At 37.4% G+C, this 16,485-nt stretch overlaps 1 protein-coding gene across 1 annotated transcript in view; it reads right to left on the bottom strand.

Annotated features, from left to right (window-relative positions):
• LOC149700792 (glucose dehydrogenase [FAD, quinone]-like) overlaps nucleotides 1–16,485 on the bottom strand; it is a 30,627-nt gene that overhangs the window by 5,073 nt on the left and 9,069 nt on the right. The window contains exons 3-7 of the mRNA XM_089867270.1: nucleotides 13,847–14,171; nucleotides 8,795–9,087; nucleotides 7,817–7,979; nucleotides 7,243–7,400; nucleotides 5,359–5,533 (exon numbers count right to left, since the gene is read on the bottom strand). Coding sequence (XP_089723396.1) covers nucleotides 5,359–5,533; nucleotides 7,243–7,400; nucleotides 7,817–7,979; nucleotides 8,795–9,087; nucleotides 13,847–14,171 — 1,114 coding nt within the window. The remainder of the gene's footprint in view (nucleotides 1–5,358; nucleotides 5,534–7,242; nucleotides 7,401–7,816; nucleotides 7,980–8,794; nucleotides 9,088–13,846; nucleotides 14,172–16,485) is intronic.

Raw genomic sequence — 16,485 nt, 5'->3', positions numbered from 1 at the left:
TAGTCAAAAGATTTCAGAGTTGAAACTTTAATTTTGCTCGTCTGTATGTTAGGCAATTAATTTTAGAATTGCTTTCTTATATTTGTAAATGTGAACCGAACCTGCATACTACAAATAGTAGGTTTCCTACCGTGGACTGCATTTCAGACATTCAGAGGACCTGCAGATTAGTCGACCCCGTAATTCTTTAAAGAATTACGCAGCGGAATCAAACATGATTAATTTTGTTAAAGTTATTAAAAATCTAACTGAACATCGCGAGAGCTTGTTGGCAACTAACTTAATTTACTCGTATTATCTTATCAATCGAGAAACCGGAAGTATCAAAAAATTATATCACATGACCTATACTCCCCCTGAATGATGTTAAAAAACTAACTCACCAACAAAACTCCCCCTTTTTAACATTATACATTTAATATATTATTAGGAACATTATACACTTTGGATAATAATTTAACAATATGATATCAATGGTTTTTAAGTGTTAACAAGTCCACGCAGTTATTAAAGTTTAGTTTTGATAGTGTTTTCGTAAAAACGTCGGCTACATTGGCTTTCGATGGTATATGTCTTATCGTGAACTCGTTATCCGCTAATTTTTCCCTGATTAAATGGTATCGGATATCGATATGCTTTGTCCTATGTGTCTCTACAGCGTTCTTCTAAAAATATATCGCCGACTGATTATCGCAAAGGACTGCGATAAGGCTATAACCGAATATAGAATATCGGGTCTAGTCCGTTGAGCCAGGAATAATAATGATCCAATTATAGCTTGATACGGAAATTCATTTTTATCTAGCATGTCCCTTTCTTCTGTTGAACAATCCTGTCTTGTGAGATTGGCACCAGTCGGTAATGGTAAACTGCTTGGTTCATCGCAATTGATATTAAATTTCTTCGGTATTCGCCGTGCGAATTCTTCTTGGGTTAATTTAATCCCGCCTTCTTCCAGCACTTCACAAGTGACACCTAAGAACTTTCTTATAGGACCCAAGTTCTTAATGGTGTAAATCCCGGAGATTTGTTTTTCAGCGTATTCTAGGTTTTCTTGTGTATTTGCCAGCACCGCGAAGTCGTCGACATAGACTAAAATGACGATCTTCATAGGGACGTAATAAACGCAGTTTGTTCCTCTTAATTTGCGAAATCCTATCTTCGTAAACGTGTTTTCAAGTTCGTCGTGCCAATGTCGACCACTTTGTGGTAGTCCATACAAAGCCTTCTTCAGGCGCAAACAAAACTTGGTAGGGTCCACTGAATGAAACCCTGGTATTGGTTTCATATGCACTTCTTTATCTAATTTGCCATACAGATACGCGTTCTTGACGTCTAGGTGGCAGTGTTTCCATCCTAACATGACCACAAATAGTGCGATAAAGAATCGGATAAGAGTGAAGTTAACGACAGGAGAGAATGCTTGATCGTAATCGAGTCCCTGGATCATGTTGAAACCTTGTGCCACTAGTCGAGCTTTATATTGGATCTGATCGTTGATCTGCTTTTTTATGGTATAGATCCATCTGCATCCTATGATATGTAAATGTTCGGGTTGTTGTACCGTATCCATAACTTCACGTTTATTTAAAGTGGCGACTTCTTCCTTCATTGCTGCGTACCACTCTTCACGTTGTTCTGACTTGATTGCTTCATCAAATGTTTTAGGGACTTGAATTTCGGTATAGTGTGATTCGTAGAATACATCATCGTCTATATCGCCCTGTTCTTCGCTATTCGTGAATGATTCGGTCATATTTTCAGTCGCATTTGATGGTATCGTATTGTCAATCGTTTCTTGGGTACACAATGTTGACTCTGATTTGCTGGTCATGGGTTGTACCCTTGTCCAAATAGAAACAGTGTTGCATCGTACGGTATCTTCTTAGCTGCGCAATATTTTCTGACTTCCCGTACAGACCTTAATCGTCTACCTCCACGATAACGATAATATACGTCTTGCATTCCTGCAGATTTCCCCGTTTGACGTATTACTATTTCTTGTTTCCAGCCCGGTGGCAGTTTTGCGCTATCCTCATCATCTGTAGATGTTTGATTATCTTCATTCATACGAGGAAGTATCTCTTTGTTTATTGGATTTATTGGATTAGGTGGGTTCGAGATAGGTGCTTTTGGTTCCTGATCTGACCAGTACATCTCCATCGTATTATTTTGCTGTTCTGTACTCTTCATTCCGATCTTTCGTTCATCGATTCGGACATGTTTGGTTTCCTTTACTGTGCCTTCTTCTGGAAACCATATTCGATAGCCTAGGGTTTTTCGAGCATATCCAATTAATATTCCTCGTTTCGCTCTTGGGTGAAACTTGTTTTTTCTTTGCTGACGATGAATAAACATGTGCGCTTCACATCCTATTCTACGTAGATGCCGGCTACTTGGCTTGCGAGATGTCCATATTTCTACCGGTACTTCATGTTCGAGTTTACTATGCTTTAGACGATTTTTGATGTAAACTGACGTTAGTACATGTTCAGCCCACAGTGATTCGGGTAGTTTCGCGTCATTCATGAGGGTCCGCGTCATATCAATGATGGTTCTGTTGATACGTTCGGCGACGCCATTCATTTGAGGTGAATAAACGTCCGTTCTATCATGTTTTATCCCGTTCTTTCTACAATATTCCTCGAATTTCCTTTAACAAAATTCCATTCCACTATCCGTGCGGATGTTCTTAAGCGTTTTTCCGGTTTCTTTTTCAGCTCTTCTTCGATATGTATCAACATGTTGTAGGACCTCATCTTTTCTGTGCATGATATATACGGTAATATATCTACTATAATCGTCCACCAGTGATAAATAGTATCGAGCACCTCCCAATGAGTTTACAGGTGCCGGACCCCAAACGTCAGCTTGTACTAGTTCTAATTTTTCTCGACTTTTTATTCCTTCCGTCGGATGATAAGATTGTGCATGACTTTTGTTTATCATGCAGGCGCTACATGTCTTCAGATCTCCTGTTATTGGTTGAAGTCCTCTCAACATTTTTTGGTTCATCATCGTCTTTAGATCGGCTTCATTAACGTGACCCAAACGTTGATGCCATTTAGCCAATTCGTTCGTGTTACTGCCGGTGCAATATACTTGGGTTTCCTCTTCCCCTTGTGTTAGTGGGGATGCTTGGAGGAGGTAAAACTTGTCTTGTAAGAGCGCTTCGAAAGCCAAATCACCGTATGGAAGAATACGTTACAGCTTCGTCCTTTAAAGACGCTCTTGTATCCAGTTTCATCCATTAATCTTATGGACATCAAATTTCTTTGCATGTTGGGGCGTATATTACATCCTTCAGCTGGAATTGGTTGACCTTCTGCTTTATCTTGACTTCTATCCACACATCTCCTTTGCCTTCCGCCGTTGCACTTCCTTCTCCTAAGTTGATGTCAAATTGCATTGGCTTGTAATTTGTGAACCAGTCTCTTTGGTTGCATATATGATGAGTTGATGCTGAATCAATAATCCATGCGGCCTCATTACTATCAGTATAACAGGCTGATACGTAGAATTCCCCTCTACTACCTCGCTGTGCCCTTGAACGTGGTGTTCGATGCCTTGGCCTACCTCTAACATAGGAACGGCATTCGTAACTTCTATGCCCAATCTTGCCGCAGTTGTAACATTCTAATTTACTTGCACTTTGATAGTGAGTATCTTCGCCTTGGCATCGATCATGATTATTTCTATTAGTGGACTGTTGCCGGGTGAAAGATTGACTTCTTTCTTTTGTCTCTTGTTGCGGTCGATGTACAGCTCCTTTATATTTAACGTGTGTTGAGAAAGCCTCTGTAGTGTTCTGCTCGTTGTCCTGCCGTATTCAGCCATCAATTTTTCTTTAATCTTTGTTGACGTGAAGTCAGCGTCACTTAATTGATATATATATTGTACCAAAGAACTATAAGTATCGGGTAATGTTCCAATCAATAGATACGTTATATCGGTATCCGGTATTTTTTTCCCTGCTTCAATAAGTTGGTTCTTTGCAAAGTCGACTCTTCCCAGAAACGCGGCCATTGATTGGTAATTGACGGTGTATAATTGTCTTCTCAATACTGCTATTCTTGCTCGTGACTTCGGTATATAGATGTTCTTTAACTTGTCCCATATAACTTTTGGGTCGGTTTGTCCATCAATGAAACATCTATTGTCATCGCTAAGTGCCATCTCAATAATAGCGAAAGCTCGTCCTTTCCTTTCTTCATATTGACTAAGAGCTGTCACATCAGTTGCACTTGGAGTTGCTTCAGTTCCCATTACAATGCCCCAGAGGTTCTGGGAGCGTAAAAATAGTTCAGTCTCAAACGCCCATGCATTGTAATTCTGTCCTTCTAATTTACGTATATTTCCGAGTGAGAGCGAATATCCTGTAGCCATAATAATTATTTGTTGTCTCGTTTACGCGTAATCTTTATTAAGCCTTTGCTGTTCATTTGTCTCTAAGCCTTTGTTATACTGTCCAGGATTAACCACGCTCTGCTACCATGTAAAGGTTTATACTATATCATTAAAGAATTACGCAGCGGAATCAAACATGATTAATTTTGTTAAAGTTATTAAAAATCTAACTGAACATCGCGAGAGGTTGTTGGCAACTAACTTAATTTACTCGTATTATCTTATCAATCGAGAAACCGGAAGTAACAAAAAATTATATCACATGACCTATACTCCCCCTGAATGATGTTAAAAAACTAACTCACCAACAAATACTAAGGCAGGACAAATTCTTCCTTTAATTTGTTGGACTCAAAATAGTTCTACTCTAAAAATTACAACTTGGACTTCAGTTATCTCAAAAAATGTTTGTGATGGAGCTATGAAAGGCATCGTTTTGAAATTATTCTCAACTATGATGTATGTAACAACACGCTCTGCCAAAATTGTCAAATTCGTGAATAGTAACATTTTACTAGGTCACCATTTACTGTATCACAATTTAATTAACTGGTAACGACGTTTTAGGAAGTTTACTAAGAACTAAAAAAAGCCGAACGTGCAGGTTCGTTTGATTTCAAAATAATGTTGCGATGCTGGACCCTTATCATTTCTGCAATTTGTATAATGTGAAATCCACAAATACCGCGAACCAAATGCCTAAGAATAATAGACTTTTGAAACTTGACGCTTAAGAGCCTAAGTTTTGGCAACTAAAATGTTATTACTAAAATACTGATGTCATATAACCATATATATATTTTTTTCTGTATATGCGACTGAACTATTCTTTAAGCCGTCGTTAAAAAAGTAAGCAATTCCTAAAACAAGCAGCTTTTCCCCGAAATATCTTAAGGACGCCTCTTAAATTATTATCGATATTTACATTACAAAATAAATTTTCATAAACACCTGCAGCAATTCGACGTAAATCATCATCATGACTAAAAAACTTCGGATCAATCAATGGAGCGTCATACGGATCGGCAGAAGCTAATGTTACAGTACCAGAGCTCTTAGGACGCATAAGTGATACGAAAATAACAAACCCATCTCCAGCACCATATGAGCGGAAGGTTTTTAATAGCTGAAACGAAAAGAAATTGTCGGTTATTTGTATACATGGTGTTTTTTGATGTGTCTGCCATAAATGAAAGGTTGTTCTTTTAGGGTCCAACCATTTGAGAATTTATTTACTGGAACGTATAATCTACGTCTCATTGTTTCGGAGATATGGGCTCCCAGAAAGTTGGCCCTTTTAAACATAAATATAGTCACACATATGGACTAAATTGCTTTAGTTTAGCAGCGTATGCACACCCCTATCCATTTGATATTACAATTCTTCAAGATAAAGATAACGTTCATAGATTGAAGACTATGTGCTTGACCTTGTTTAGTGGCCAATTTGAGTGAGTACATATCTCCGTAACCAATTGTTGTAGACCCCTTGCTCTTCGATACTTTCCACTCAGTCTGACCCAAAGAACACACCCATTAATTTATGGTAGACTTCTCAGAAACAACCTGTTGTATATGTTAAATATGAATATTTAAATGGGAACAAGTATGCTTGTGTTATTTAATTCATCCTGTTTCTAAGGTTAGGTTAAACATATTGAAACAAAGTGTTAATGTATGTAGCACAACAACAATGAATATGTCACTCAATGACTAACTTTAATGGAAAGGCAAACCCCATAGCCAGGAAACAAGTTTTCATAAGAAAATTGCACATTACTTGAATGAATAATGTCATTGTTATTGTTCTTATTTATGTATATGAGTAATAGTGGTACTCTCAAAAGGCCTGACCGTAATAACAGTTACTAAAATAACTTTCAAACTAAGTAAAATAGTAAAATGAAGGAACTTTATGAAACTAATTTTGAGCTTTATTTGGTAATTTAAAGGAAAAGGTTAGGTAACACAATATTATTCCTTAAAAGAACGACCTTTTTCCAAAAGGAAACATTTAAAAACAAGAGGGACCCTGCCACATTACAGTTTTGCGCGGCTTCTAGTGTCTAGAATTATTCACTAATAAATTTATTGAAGGGTTGCCCCGGCTTAACTTTTCCGAATCCCATACACGGTCGGGGAGTAAAACAATTTCATTTTAAGAAAAATTTGTCACGCTACCTACAAACAATGTCAACTAAAAGAAAATTTAAGTGGAATATTCACGGGAAAATTAGTTTAACACCCAAATGCGACAGGTCACACCAAAAACTGGGGAAGAAAAGGGGTAAAGGCGCTAGTCGTAAGGGGACTAAACAATCGTTTTCCAGCTCTAAAGAGCGAAAAACGAAAAAATATATATTCTCTTATTACAAAATAAAATTTATAAAAAAGGAATAATATTAAAAAAAATAAGCGGTCTCTTTTAAAAACGTGGACTATTGCGCAGCCATTGGTTTAGTGACGTTAGCTAAATCGAACGACTTACCCCAAACGCGAATTCTCACAGGCTGAGGGTAAGGCTCGATTTAGCAGACGCCACTTTACAAATTGCGTCGTAGTAGTCCTCGTTTTTAAAAGAGATCACTTATTTTTTAATATTTTTCCTTTTATATTTAGAAAAAGGCTGTATTTTAATGTACAATGTTATGTTACCTGACCTTTTCCTTTAACGAAACTATAGGGACCAAAATTTCCCGATCAAATCTCTAATTTTGGGCAACATGAAACTCATTGCATTGTTTTCGAGACTATAACTGAATCACTTCAATTTAAATAGATACAAGTTATATTAAATTTACCTGAACACTACTAAAGTTCTTTCATGTACAGTACCTTTTCACCTGGATTGAACATGCTTTTAGTAGAACTTCCTTCGGACAAACTTGGACCATTTAAAAAATATAATTGAATATCTGGCCAAGCGGTCTCAGCTTCTTTGGGATCAGAAAACATAAAACCATACGCCTCAACACCAATTGAACCAAAATCACCTGAAATTATAAATAACAACCTTAAAACTGACACTATTTTAACGACAGTATATAGATTAGAATGGATAATTTAATTAGCACATTTTGACAACATGTTTGACATACGATAGGAAAAAATGGAGTAAATTACGTAAACAAATATGTCTCATTTGTTTTATACTCCCTTTAAAAGAGAACTGAATTGGTTGTTATTTCTTGTATACCCTCCTTGTAGAAAACCTGCGCTCAATTTTCACTAATGATCAAAATGAACGTTGTGATATTTACCATAATTATACTGGCACTTAAGATAGATTAATTTATTTAATATCACATATTAACGCGCCTCAGCTTCCCCAATTTCGTTTCGTGCGAATAAACGCAAGTTCTTGATATTTAGGTGCAATTCAAATGAATCCAATTTATATTAAGCGTACCCTTTCCGGTCTTTAAAAAGGCTTCAAGTTTTCCAGGATCATTGGCTACTTCTTCATAATTGGTCGCGATATTAGAAGTGTTGATTTTAAATTCAAGTGCCATGACCACGATATGATCCTGAAGGTTCTTCCCTACACCAGGTAAATCTACCACGACAGGAATCTGAAAAAATAAAACAAACAACAAAAATATTTATATGATTGGAAATTTCAAGTCGTCAACGAAGTTCGATTTATGGATAAGCGAATTCTTTCACTTTCGGTTTCACCGTCACGTTGCTAATCGGTTGGCTGAAGCAGTATGATTTTTCTTTGCTCATAATTTTGGTCGAAATTTGTAATAGCTGTACTAGTTTGTACACAAACTTCAAAATATACTTGTTTGGAACATATTTTGGGATGTTTTAAAAACAATTGAGCCCAAGTTTATGATATACTATTTCATAAGTGTTTTAGCTTAGACCATCAAACACAGATGGACGTTGCGTCGTTCTTATAGGGTAGCACTTCTCAAGCGTCACATTTCAACCATTATTAGAAGTTTTTCGACTCAAACCATAGCCATACCATTATCTACGAGTCGAAAGGTTTCGGGACTCTCCCGCTAGGGGCGACGACAGGCGATGCCATTAGAAGAACGACGGTTTTTAGCTCATCATTCCATTCCAACTGTGTAAGTCCAAGACCCTCTGAGGCCAGTTAAATTTCTATGAATATTCACGAGCTCCAGCTGACGCCATTTTCATGAAGACTCAACAACTTAGAAAAAGTTCGTCAACCGCCTTTTTTTCAAAAATGAGCTTTGGCCTTAGCATTGCAACTTTCGACGCTTAGAGCAACATCTTTGGATATTTGGTTGCCAATGATTTAGTTATTATTTTATCAATAGGTATCAATGATAGAGTTTCTGTTCATTTCAGTCCCTCATAAAAACTTTTATATTATGACAAAGAACAAATATTGTGAACTTCAACTTACATTGAGCGCCTCCAGGTCCTCCTTGGGTCCAATTCCGGAAAGCATGAGCAGTTGAGGGGTGTTAATGGCACCCGCACTTAATATTATTTCCCCCTTGGCGTTGACAATAGATTTCTTTCCCTTGTAGTCAAATTCAACGCCGGTGGCTCGTTTGTCCGAGTCAAGAACAATCTTAGTTACGTGAGCGTTTGTCAGAACATCGAAATTCTTGCTTTGACTCGCTGGACCCAAATATGCAGCGGATGTGCTGCATCGCAGTCCATTTCTGATAGTCATTTCGCTTCGAGCAAAGCCTGAAAAATTGGTTTTGAAAAACCTTAAATGAAATTGAGATAAATCTAATAAAGATAATGCTACGTATAGATAAAGAACTAGTTAACCTATTCGTACTATTATTGACCTATTCTTGTCACTGATAAGAAATGCATATAAACTCACGATTATTGTAACCCGAGATCATTCGTTACCTACTCGCTATCCTCAGATCAAAATTCACATGTAGCTTTAAACTTAAACAATAAACTGCCAGTTTTATTGGTCAATTACAAAAACGTGTCGCAATTGTGGTTCGGCGCTTTATCACAAGCTCTGAGTTACCAAAAGAATTATTGTGCCTTAATAACCAACTCAACAGATAAATTAGTCAAAAGTATTTGGCTGCTGTTAGGATTTAGTGGGTGATAGTCCTTTTTTTCGGTATGCCAACTTAACAGGGGCCCCTGTACGAAAGAGTCGTCGGCCTGAATTATACCTCTACTCTGGACGGAAGCTTGTAGGAAGTATTTGGAAATCCACACAGCACACGTCGCGTTTTTATTTTTGCACACGCCATCTAGTGGCGGAGCAAAAATGTTAGTCTCTATACGGGATAATTGACGAGGGAGAAGCCACTCTGTAATAAAGTCTTTCTGAGGGTGTAAGATGGGAAGCGTATTACGCCGTTTAACGCGGAAATACACTCGGGATTACTTTTTATAGTTTTATTTCAATATTAGAACGGATTAAAGGCATATCTCCCGAATTTACGGCAATAAAACCACCAAAAAGGTAATACCGGGGGAATACGGCAGTGCCTGATCCCTCGAATGGCGTCGTGCGTTTCTAGTTGTCGAGGGGAAAGCCGCTCCGTAATAAAGTCTATCTGAGCGTGTACGATGGGAAGCGTATTACGCTAGTTGCCTGATCCCTCGAATGCCGAGCGCTCTCGCGGGGTGCGGGTTAGTAACCTCGTATTGGCGCGGCTCTAGAGACCGCGCGCGTTATCAGGGGTATCGTAAATTATGTACGTAGGGAACCTCGTATTTTTAGCTTAAGATGATACTGAGAATAAACGAAGGAGAGATCTCTGGTCTAAACACGCCAGATTTTACGGTAGACCGGGAGTCTTATATTATGTACGCGGGACGACGGCAATGCTATAAGCCTTTGCTTAACTGAATTTATTCAGGTAGTATTTATGAAATATTTATTAAAAGACGCAGTAATTGGCCCGATTAGTGAAATCAATTGTCGGTAAGTGTATACAAATTGAGTTAAGTTCCTATATAGAAACTAGTTCAAATAAAACGAAAATTATCAAATCTTAACTGAATTTCCTACTTAGATTTAAACATAAATTTTTCAAGCTAAGTATAATTTTTGCAGACACTGCGAGTAATTGTATTATTTACTAAACATTGTGATTAATGTTTAGAGCTCGGCATTATCTATCCATTATCCACAAATTGGTGGATAACCGATTATTTATAAACAAAGTTGTGGATTATAATACGATTTAGCATGTGAGTTATATGGATAATTTTCGAGTATGGATGAAGATAAAATAACTTGGATAATGGATAGATAATGCCGGGCTCTAAACGTTGTGATTAATGTAACTTTAGTAAATAAATCATTAATAATGATTTATTTACTAAACATTGTTATTAAGGCTTAGTTTAGAGCCGAATATCAAATCTTAACTGAATCTCCTACTTAGATTTAAATATCGATTTTTCAAGCTAAGTATAAGCCCTGAAAATTTAATGACAAGTGTGTTACAATCGATTATATCCAAAAATGGTTAAAAATGTTTATAGTTAATTAGTTTTATAAAAAAAATTATTTTAGTACTTTCACTCCCTTTTCAAGATTAAACGTATTGCTTAAACATTACGCTAAAAATCTTATAATTAAACAAAATTATAGTCATAGCTCCTTAGAAGATTGCGTCAAGTGAAGTTCCGATTTAATGTTATAAACAGACTAGGATCGTTAGCCGATATCGTAAATTAACCGATGTCAATATCAAAGCTTAACTGAAACACGGATACCAATTTTTTTAACTCATTAATCTAAAATAAAAATATAATCTTTCATATTTAAAAAAATATTCAGGTAGTATTTATAAAATATTAATTAAAAGACGTAGTAATTGTCTAGATTAGTAAAATCCATTATCGGTAAGTGTACTCATACAAATGGCCATTTGTTTAAAGTTCCTTTATAGAAACTAGTTCAAAAGAAACGAAAATTATATTTATATTTCTCCTTTAATATCACAAAACGTTAACATTTCTATTTTGGAATAGAAAAACTTCGGGAATTATGCAAAGAAGCTGCCAATTTTGCTGTCAGAAAATAATAAAATTCATCTTCTTTTGAAACTTAACCTGAGAAATTTAAATTAAAGAATAGCTTGATATCTTTTCCAATGGATAATTGTTTGATATTGATATTTTCGTTTCATTGATTTTAAATAAATTGGTATTGACATCGGTTAATTTACGATATTGGCCAATTGATCATCACTAATAGTTTAAATAATTTCAATTAAACGGTTCAAAACCTTCAGGAAAAGCTTAGTTTTATAATGAATAAAATTCTAATTTTAAAGTAATAAATTAATTTATCGTAGGTAATTAATTTACTGCCTTAGTGTAATTTATGCTGAAATAAAATTATGCAATGAAAGAGGAAGTGACGTACATTTGAGTAAGTGTTTCGCGGGAGATTCAAATGTCGATTTGGGTTAAAGAAATAAGAGAATAATTTGAGATGGTGAAATGTTTGGCGGGAGATTCAAATGTCGATTTGGATTTGGGTTAGAGAATAAGGTTTTAAGCTCTCTCTCCTTATGGAACCAACCCTAATGTTTACATTTGGATTTGGGTATTTAATCATTGAAATTTTTAGAGAATAGTGTCCCTGGATACATTTCAAGTGTTCCGCTTATTTCCGCTCTCACGAATTTCCAGGAGGCCCAAATGTATTTAACTTATTTCCGCCCCAATTCAACCTTTTCTAGCTGTGATTTATTTCGTCGGTTTTATTTTAAGCAGGGACGGAAATAAGATAACTTTGAGACACTTATAGGGGTCACTGCCTCACTGGACCAATGTCCTATAAATTGATTGGGTGTGCAAAAATGTCCTGGTTGCTGGACCAGCTTTTTTTTCTTATAGGGAGGATTATTCTGGTTGGCAGTGTGGCGTGCTCCTGTAAGTAAATTTTCTGGGTGGCAAATTTTTCTGTAATGCGACACATGTCTGCGATCCTATCCTAAATTCTGACGGCTCCGTGTCTGACGAAGGTGACTTGACCCGAACACACCTTCCTTAACTTTCCAAGTAAACCTCACTTCCTTCACAAAGTTAACTACATACTAAAGACTGATTGAGCGCATCTGCTTCAAGGCCTGAAAGGCTGAAGCGTACAAAGAACAAGAAGACAACTCTGACAGTGGCAAAAAAATAATTTAAAAAAAAACAGTTTTATTTTAATTTCATGTGATCAATAGGTCAGCGCCACGCTTCGACCAATATTGAAATATTCTCGACTTAAACCATAGCCGTAACATGATCTATGAATCGAAAAGTCGAGACACTTATAGGGGTCACTGCCTCACTGGACCAATGTCCTATAAATTGATTGGGTGTGCAAAAATGTCCAGGTTGCTGGACCAGCTTGTTTTTCTTATAGGGAGGATTATTCTGGTTGGCAGTGTGGCGTGCTCCTGTAAGTAAATTTTCTGGGTGGCAAATTTTTCTGTAATGCGACACATGTCTGCGATCCTATCCTAAATTCTGACGGCTCCGTGTCTGACGAAGGTGACTTGACCCGAACACACCTTCCTTAACTTTCCAAGTAAACCTCACTTCCTTCACAAAGTTAACTACATACTAAAGACTGATTGAGCGCATCTGCTTCAAGGCCTGAAAGGCTGAAGCGTACAAAGAACAAGAAGACAACTCTGACAGTGGCAAAAAAATAATTTAAAAAAAAACAGTTTTATTTTAATTTCATGTGATCAATAGGTCAGCGCCACGCTTCGACCAATATTGAAATATTCTCGACTTAAACCATAGCCGTAACATGATCTATGAATCGAAAAGTTTCGAGACTCTCTCGCTAGAGGCGATGACAGGCGATGGAATTTGAAGAACGAGGGTTTTTAGGTTATCATTCCAGTGTATCTGTGTAGAATGGGCTTAGGTTTCATATCAAGAACCTGAGACTAGTTGGGGATTCTATCAACTAAGCTAGCCCATGATTTTTATAAATGGAGCTTCAGATAATCGCAATTTTACGTATAACAAATCTAAAGCTCTATTCAACTAATGGCGTTCGTTGTTTGTTGAATATACGGCACCACTCAATTCGGTAAATAGCAAGCACCGAAGACATTTGTTTTCTTTTAGACCATATCCACAAGGGATATGGCAAATAGCGACTATTTGGAAACCTAGAAATTTATGAATACTAGTTATGGACATAAACAGATATGATATCGGTATCGGTAACCAATATATATCGGTTGCAGCTTAATTTACCGATTTATCTATTGATATCGGTTTTATTTTTTCATAAATAATGTTGAAATAATAGGTTAAAATCGATATTGGTTCCCATAAAACTGAGATCCACGATTAATTTACGACATCGGCCATCAGTGCCCATCACAAATGAATACCGTTCGTCAATGTGGTCCAATTTTTTAAAAAGATTTGGAACTTGTAGCATTATAGAATATCAGAAATAAAACTAATTTTTTCCTTTAATTTTTGTAAATACCTGTTTGGTTTCGACCGTTAATGTCCAACTTGTCGTAACCTAGAATGGATGTCGCTTCGAAAAAAGCATCGCCAATAGCACTCTTAACCGGCGAAACGTTGACGGTCAATGGACCATCGCGTCCGCGATAATCTTCATCAATAGTTCCAGGTTCAGCTTGATTGCCTTCCGATTTGATGAAATATGGTAAAACGTCTTTCCAGGCCCAACCTTTGGCTCCAAGTTCCGCCCAGAAGTCGTAGTCTTTGCTATTCCCTCGCACATATTGCATATAATTTAGCCCTGAAGATCCACCCAACATTTTGCCTCTTGGATAGAAACATCTCTGCGGAATTAAGAAAACAAATATTTTTAATCTGCCTTTTAAGTCTAATGGTGTAATCTTCAGCCAGGACTAGAAAGTCCGTTCATGCAGTTTCATGGAAAGAAATAGAAAACAAGATGGTTTAGCCCATATTGAAGCCACATCGTTTACGTACTCTCGCTATCCCTACTACAATAAATATACTTCTAGTGAAATATCCCCTAATATACGGGTCAGGGGAAATAATTTTTCAATGGCTGCTTAGCAAAGTGAATCACATATCGCCCGTTACTAATTACTAGTACTACTACTATTAAGGTAAAACTATTAGTGCCATCGACACCATGTAGCGAAGACGAAACCAAAAGATCTATGGGCAAAATTGACAAAGCGCGCTTCTATAAAATCCTCGCCCGCTCGTACCGCTTCTATATCCTATTCCTCTCTCTCCGGAGCCTCCGAGATATCTAGGCCCGTGCGGGTCGATTTTTATGTGGGGAAATATCCAGTTTCATAGAGGAAATATTTTCACCCAATTTGTGTTCTAGGTGGCGCTTTTATTACAGTTGCGAAAGGGGTCTTCCATAAATTGTCCTTGATATTTTAGGGGCCAATTATAAAAAATTTATGAAAGAGAAAAGTTTAACTCTTAAATTAACGTAATTGTTTTAGGGGCTATTTATTTTTTATTGAATCTTTTGGTTAGATTTAGGACTGTTCACGAGCTCGAGCCAGCTCGGGCTCGTGACGAGCGAGCCGAGTTCGAGCCGAGCCGAGCCGCCACTTTTGCGGCTCGATTAATTAACGAGCGAGCTTTTTTATGGTCGAGCCGAGCCGAGCCGATAGGCATTGAGCCGAGCCGACTCGCGAGCCGGCTCGCGAGCTTAGTCACTGATATAGTGCTTTCCTTTTAGTCTTTATTCTCTCCACTAATAGCGTTCCGTTGTATTTTTACATGAAATAAAGCGTGGGAAAAATCTCTCGTCTCTAACCTTGAGCATATTTTAAAGAGCGGGTTTTACTGAACCACTACATTCCTAAACATGGGATGGCATTTATAGTCATTCTCAAGTTTGACGTTGGTAGTAGCAATTTTTTTTTAAACATGTCATGATCATTTTCGAGCCGAGCCGAGCTAGAGCCGAGCCAAGACCCAGCTTGGCTCGAGTCGAGCCGAGCCGCCGTTTTTTTGACTCGAGCCGAGCCGAGCTTTTAAAATGCTCGCTCAGCTCGGCTCGTGAACAGTCCTAGTTAGATTGTGTGGACAACAAAATTAATTATGAGATTTTAACATTGTTGTTTTTTTAGTAAAACAAAACTTCTTGGCGATGCTAATTCACAGTTTTATTATACCATAAGAGGAATATTTATACTCCTTCGTAACCTTTAATTTTTTTAACCTTTGCTTTTTATCCTCTACGTCTTTGGCATGATTGTTTAATAAAGGTCTTCTAAAATATTCTAAAACATTTTTTACTATCCGCAACCTCGGTTTCACCGCTCTACGTCTATACCTAGCCCTAATATTCTAGCAGTCGACGGAGTCACCAGGCTTAACTTATTTTTATTTTACGATACTAAAAGTGCTCCCAAGTGAGAAAACACGGCGAACTAATTTAGTTGAAAAAATATTCTCGCTTCGCGATAGTCACGGGCCTATATATCTCGAAGGCTCCGCTCTCTCTCTCTTGGAGCTCACTCAGCACAGCTCGGGCCGTTCTTATTTACTTTCGTTCTCTTTCCTACTATCTCTGCAACCCTTTTTCAACAAGCGATTGTAGAGGCGACAGTATAGTATCAGGCTGGTGTGCCGTAGATCTCGGGTTCGATTCCCGGTGGTGGTAGAGAAGAAAATAAATATTATGAATTTAAAAATCGTTGACAAGAAAAGTATGGAGCCAGCGCCACCTAGAAGTCCTTACGAAGTGCTATTTCAAAATAACGAACGAAACATCTTCTACATAATCATCTTCTTCTTCTACACATCAGGTCAAGCTAATCGTATGTGGCTAAAAAGGAGAGTGAAGGGTGGATAGAAACCTTCCGTAGAGCGTAGTATCAATATCTCTCTAGCATCTCGCGTCTGCTTTACGACAGTATCTTGAATTCCTCTCTGAAAGCAAATATCGGCTCCTGCGGCGCACCTAACATGCTGTCCAATGTTCTACACACCAACTTTACCTTTCCAAATGTAGGAACCAATCAGAGCTTATCCACGAAGGCTGAGATAAAATATAGACTTTTTTGTGCTTAGCGGTCCACGTAATTCCATCCCGCGAGTATGGTAGCATTTAGTGGCTTTTGCCTGAACTAATCCACATCCGAGATTTGCTTG

This window comes from Phalangium opilio, unplaced genomic scaffold (genome assembly GCF_054372755.1).
Source record: "Phalangium opilio isolate 3A_F unplaced genomic scaffold, DU_Popi_V2 ptg000019l_1, whole genome shotgun sequence".
Lineage (NCBI taxonomy): Eukaryota > Metazoa > Arthropoda > Arachnida > Opiliones > Phalangiidae > Phalangium > Phalangium opilio.
This window is presented reverse-complemented; position numbering and strand designations above follow the sequence as displayed.